The 6,326-nt window shown below is 35.2% G+C and overlaps 1 protein-coding gene across 1 annotated transcript; it reads left to right on the top strand.

Moving 5' to 3' along the window:
* Positions 1-1,772: 1,772 nt before the first annotated feature.
* Positions 1,773-3,454, top strand: LOC110094224 (aquaporin NIP1-1-like). The gene is made up of 5 exons (XM_020819403.1): positions 1,773-2,003; positions 2,348-2,557; positions 2,865-2,926; positions 3,023-3,288; positions 3,375-3,454. Exons 1-5 carry the CDS (start codon positions 1,773-1,775, stop codon positions 3,452-3,454), a joined length of 849 nt encoding a protein of 282 aa, XP_020675062.1.
* Positions 3,455-6,326: the final 2,872 nt, after the last annotated feature.

Genomic DNA, 6,326 nt, shown 5'->3' with positions numbered 1-6,326 from the left:
AAGAAAATGGTTTAATAAATAATTAGGCAAAAACAAAACCCAATTAAAAAAAATTAATGAGTTAAACAAACTAGCCTTGGTGAGCTGATGACCCAGGGGCGAAACGCAGCCATAAATTTTAGGGGGGCAAATACAGACAATATAGTAAGCTGTCGCATATATGTCGGGGTTCAAGGCGTTGGCAGCGCCCGCCTGACGGGTTCGACCCTGCCTGGTTCAGGTCACGAGGTTCAAGATGAGTTCAGGGCAGCGCGCCTTGCGGTGGGATTTTCCGGGAACAAATTTTTGTTTTTAACTATTTAGTGTTTGATTCATCATTCGAACCTAAAACACATGATAATTACATTACACAATGTATTTTTTATTATTGAGGCTTGGTGAGGGTAAATTGCCTAAAATGAATATAGTATTTTAATCTATTTTTAGTTGGGGGGCAATGTTGCTTTCAAACCCTTGTTAAAAAACTGATTCTAAAAAATAATCTTACAATAGGAGTATAATAATATTTTTTTTTGGAGCGAAAGCCCAATTGCCCCCATTTAGCCATGAGGGGTTCCGCCCCGGTTTTTGATGCCCAACCTTATCGGCACCCATTTGATCGGCTAATATGAATTGAGTATGCGACTTGAATTGTTGATTTGGCACCCATTTGGCCAGTTATGTAGATCGAGCATGTGACTTGGATCGGGTCAATGACCTAACTTAATGACTTGACACTGACTATTCGTCAGCTCTCATTTTGACTATATATATAATAATAATAATAATAATAATAACAAAAAATAATTATTTATAAAAACAGAAATAAAAAAATCAAGTCGTTAGCTCTAACGAAGGTTCTTTGCTTTTTTTTTTTAAGTTTTATTTTTTAAAAATATATTATATAAATAATACATATTATATAAATAAAAAATTTGTTCAAATAAATTATTAATTTAACTATCTATTTTTCTCTTTTTAAGTTTTCCTTTTTATGTTATAAATAAGTATTTAAATTAATTTAATATTAATTAAACATTTTATATAAAAATAAAATATTTAAATATATTATTAGTTGAACCGGCCGGTTTTTAAAAAACGGACCGGTTCAACGGTCGGCCGGTTCAACCGGCGGCCGGTTCAACCGGCGGTTCAAACCGGTTTTGGCCGGTTCGTTGTTAGACCGATTCTTAGGGAGGATCGAACCGGCTGATAGACCGGTTCACGGTTGAACCGGTCAAACCGGCCGGTCCGGTCCGATTTTCAAAACAATGTTATAAAGGTTAATATATAGTACATTTAAAAAATAAAAAAAGAAAACTTAAAAAAAGAGAAAATAAAACAAATAGTTAAATAAAAATTTGAAAGTTATTAAGATTATATATATACATCTATAATCTATATTTATTCGCCTTGGGAAAGCCGGTTACTAGAGACCCGGTCTCTTTCCACGGGAAATCTTAATTCCTGTCCGCCTGCCCGCATAAGAAAGCACAAAAAAGAAATAATAATAGTTGGCAAACTCTTAGCATAGCCAAATTTGTTTATTTATAACACTTCTGGCCATAAATCTGACAAGGTTCAACACTAGTTAGTTTATCAAATCTCCACAATGCCTTCCATAAAAATAAACTCACAAGTTGCCTGTTGCAATGATCCCGTTACTTGTAGCAATGAGGGGTTCTTTCCAGAAAGCAAAGAGGCAATTCTCTCTCTCTCTCTCTCTCTGATTTCTGTTGAAGAACTAAAGTCTATTACTTGCTTTAAAAATCTGATCTTTTTAACATGGAGAGATGAATGAACAGCTGCTGGCAGTGTTTGTTTCAACGTTCACGTTTATCTTCGTTGGGTGTGGAACGCTGTTTATAGAAAAGAGAGGCGAAATAACGTTTGTGGGCGTTGCTCTTGCTTGGGGTGCGTTCGTCGCAGCAAACATATACACGTTTGGGCACATTTCAGGCGCTCAGATCAATCCGGCCGTCACCTTCGCTTATGCTCTTGTTGGCCAATTCCCATGGAAGCGAGTATGTCGATTTAGGCTTCGTTTAGGATGACTTTTTCAATGTTTCTTAAAGCAACTTTTTAATATAATAATTAAAATTTTTGGACTCTCCTTGGCCTATTGGTTGAGAGCTTAGGCTTCCAACTAAGAGGTTCAGGGTTCGAGTCTTTGTGTATGCGTTGTGTGTGTGAGTTTGCCTTAAATGGCCTAAATGTCCCAAAAAAAAAAAGACTAAAAAACTGCTTTAAGAAACAATGAGAAAGTCGTCTCAAATGAAACCTTAATTTGTTTCATGAACGTGTTTAATCTCATCTGATGTATATATAATTATATGATTACTTATATAAATATATCATTTGTTTGAAGGTTCCAATGTATGTTGTGGCTGAGTTCTTAGGATGCACAGTTGCGAGCTTAACATTAAGATGGATTTTTGATGGAGAAGACATACAGGTGATGCTAACCCAGCCGGTTGGGCCGAAGCCGGCAAGTGATCTCAAGGTGGCAGTATTGGAGACCATCATCACATTCATCTATATCATTGCTAATTGTAGTTCCAGATCAGATTCCAGAGCGGTAATATATATTTAGGCTTCGTTTGAGACGATTTTTTTACTACTTCTTAAAGTAATTTTTTAATACAACCAGTAAAAAAGTCATCCCAAACGAAACTGGTTTATTCACCCAACTCTTCAAATCCTTAAAAAAGTCCAACAATTAAAGTATTTTGAATTATATTTTACAAGTCAATAAACTAAAGTGAATATATTTAATTTATAACATGTAATCAAAAAATATATATAGTCCTAAAAAAATAGTTTGGAAATTATTCTGACTCATTCTTCTCTGTTCTTTTGATTACTCATACTTTTTCTTTTGTCAGTTTAAGGAACTAGGCGGGGTGGCCGTTGGAGCTACTGTCTTCTTCCTCATCCTGCTTGCCGGGTGCGTAATTAAGATTACACCAAGCTCATAATAATTTATCTCTAGCTTCCCATCTTTCCTTCTTATGAAAACTGCATACGTGAACGAAAAACACAGAAAAATCACTGGAGCTTCAATGAATCCAGCGAGGTCTCTTGGCCCAGCAATCGCAGCCTGGAATTTCAACAAAATTTGGATCTATATTGTATCACCAACCATTGGTTCTGTTTTAGCAACAACGCTCTATTTCTTCCACTTAGCGCCGGCGAAATCTAAAGGCGATGGCAAGCAAGCGGACACATCATTTTTTGACGTTGGAGCTATGGATCAGCTCTCCGCAAATAATACAATTGACATCAGTGCAATTTCGAAGAACTTAAGAGGTATAAGCATTTTTCAGTCCTCGTTATAATTGGATTATATGTAATTAATCGGTATAATAATTATAAAAAGTTGCTAATGATTGCAGAAAAATCTGCGGAGATGGAGAATTTCAAGGAGGCCGGAATAGATTCATACGAGTCAAAGCATCAGCTAAGATATACATAGTGGCTATGGTTTATAGCGGTTGGAAATTAAACTTAATTTGGCCCATTGATATTTGAGTTGTTTTTTAAAGCCCATAATATACAGTAATATATTTAAGAAGGCTTTAGAAATTGGAGTAATCATTAGAAAAGTCTAGAATATGCATTTAATATCATTTATGATAGTAGATATGAGAATATTCTAGATAGTCATTTGTAATATTAGATTGAAATGTGTTAGCATAATCCTAAGAGTGTACTACTAATATAAATAGTTGTGATGTCTTTGAATTTGTATCAAGTCAAAAGTGAGAAATAAAATTAATTTATATTTGATGTGTTGAATTGATTGCCTTTATGATTGTCTGCTTTTCTTAGTTTTTTGGCATTTGTGTGCCGCTTTTATTTTTGCCTAGACTATTGAGGCTCGTGAGGGTGTGAAAAATTTTATATTCATAACTCTAAAGTCTAAAATTTTAGTGAGTCTAAATAATATAGAAAAATAACGAATCTAGAGAATTAGCCGAGGATCGACCCCGGGGTCACATGCATATTTCTGCATTACTCTTTTCTTGTTTTAGACCCTTCCCCGCCTGTGTGTAGAGTCCGGATAGTTTGACCTATGAGGACGAGGTGCCGGACCTGGGGAAGTCCAGTCTTCTAAAAAATTATTTTCTAAGCCTGTTTTTAAAATTTCAAGCATATTTGATTTGAAGTTGTCAACCAGCACGCATTGCATGAGAAACATACTTAAAGAGTCAAAATTTAATTGCATTAGTTCTTAGCATTTTTGCACCCAATTACATAAGTCAAATGGGTCAATTAGGAAAATCTATATATGTTGGCCCCAACTCTCCAAAATCTTAAATAAAATATCCATACCACTCTTTCATAAAAGACTAGATTCATATATTTTAAATCGATTAGGTGGTTAGTTGGCTCCCCAATTCAGACCGGGATAAGTCTAGATTCTGTACTGCATTAATTAGGTTCGGATGACTGTGGTCCAGTGTCCAAATTAGATTTAGGATCCGGACAGATATTTGATTATAAGACCCTAAACTTCAGGAATTTAATCCCAAATTTCTAATAAAATGTTCAACTCTAATTAAATATCATTTCAATCCAAAACGTAAAGCCCAACACTTAGATTAAGTTGGGACACTTTCGGGTGGTTCTGGAATCTCAAAGTGTCCCCTACCTCTCTTCCTTTAATTCTGTTAATAACTGCTCAATCTTGACATATTCCCTTTTGATCTTTCAAAATTCGTTCATTTTGGTATCACTCATAGAAGATCTAACAAAATTTCGTCACTACTTTAATCGAGAGTTTTCGTAGGGGACTTTGTCTCCCTACGATATAATTAACTACGAGGGCTTGCGCTCGTAGGAGATTTGGAACCACACACGCACCTTATTTTAAAATTAATTTTTTCTAAAATCTTATTAGATTTCTTTGGAAAAAAGTTAAAAAAATGACCGTTGTTATTACATTAGAAGGATTATCATTAAATCGTGTTATCTTCCTTCGGGGAGATACATCCTTCTTCGATAAGGCTTTGGATGTGAATTCAATGATCGTACTTCTTGAATATTATAATTTGATTTAGTTGAACTTCATTATGTTCCCTCGGGGCCATACGAAGTTCTCTTTAGAATCCGGTCACAATATTCAAGATGAGTTTCATAATTTCAAGTTTGAACACCATTATGAAATTTTATTTTCATCCTTCGGGGTGATATAATTTTTTTTTAACGGGTCGATTTGACTTTAGAATTAGAATTAAACATTAACTTCAAAATCTCCAAAGAAAACTAATATTTTTCAAAACCAGCTTTTAAAATTCCACCAACACATTCGTCGGTCTTCTACCTGACTTGGGACTTCCGCCCTTCACCAGATTTCTACTCAACGCCTGACTTCCCACCTTCATCGAATTTCTGTTAGAGTTCTATTTGAAGCCAGACTTCTGTCCATCATTGGACTTTCACCCATCACCAGACTTTCGACCTTCGTCACTAGCTGACTACGGTCCATCCGACCTTCTTCACTAGACAATAATCTTTATGACCACTATCACCCGTAACCTACAATCCATCCAACCTCTATCTCCATATAGCTATCTTTCTAGCCACTATCGCACGCCGGTTGCAGTCCTTCTGAAATATATTATCAGCCAACGATCTTTATTACCACAGTCACCCGTCAAATATGGTCTTTCCAATCTCTAAAGCCAGATTGTGATCACTTCGAATTCAATTGCCAGACAACAGTCTTTTCTTATCACTATCGCACGTCGACTATGATCCCTTCAATCACTGTCACTAGACTATGATATTTCCCACCTCCGTCCCCTACTAACTATGGTTTTACCAATGAAACGAACATATTAATAATAATTCTTTCAAGTCCCATCATGTAATTCATTTTATATGATGTATATTTATTACATCAAGCCAAGGCCTTTCCTCAATGAAGGGTCTCATTTGTAATCAACTACAAATAATAGTGGATTCATTCAAATTGGGCCATGCCTCATGCTTTTTTCCCATTTTTAGAATTTTTCACATAAAAATCTTGGTCTCTTATGAATACTACACTGTCTATCTTACTTGATTTTGTGTCAGATCTTTGAATAAAACTAAGATGTTAAATTTATATTTCTCTATAGCCATAAATATTTCATGACACAATAGTTTGGCTCTATTTGTGAGAAAATGGTTCCTAACTTGGGGTAATTTTTGTTCCAATCTCAAAAGGTCGTTTTAGTCAACATCGTGTCATCAGCTATTACTGCATCAATTTTATGGGAATTAAATGTACAATGAGGGGAAATCATAACTACAGCTATGGTCAATAAAATTCCTTCAACTCTTTCAATATCCATGATGAT

This window comes from Dendrobium catenatum, unplaced genomic scaffold (genome assembly GCF_001605985.2).
Source record: "Dendrobium catenatum unplaced genomic scaffold, ASM160598v2 fragScaff_scaffold_85, whole genome shotgun sequence".
In the NCBI taxonomy this organism is placed as follows: domain Eukaryota; kingdom Viridiplantae; phylum Streptophyta; class Magnoliopsida; order Asparagales; family Orchidaceae; genus Dendrobium; species Dendrobium catenatum.
The sequence above is the reverse complement of the archived record's forward strand: the minus strand, read 5'-3'. Positions and strand labels throughout refer to the sequence as shown.

Coding starts and splice junctions, on each gene's coding strand:
- LOC110094224 (XM_020819403.1), top strand. CDS start 1,773: ATGAATGAACAGCTGCTGGCAGTGTTTGTTTCAACGTTCACGTTTATC. Junction 2,004..2,347: donor GCCAATTCCCATGGAAGCGA/GTATGTCGATTT, acceptor ATTTGTTTGAAG/GTTCCAATGTATGTTGTGGC. Junction 2,927..3,022: donor TTCCTCATCCTGCTTGCCGG/GTGCGTAATTAA, acceptor CGAAAAACACAG/AAAAATCACTGGAGCTTCAA.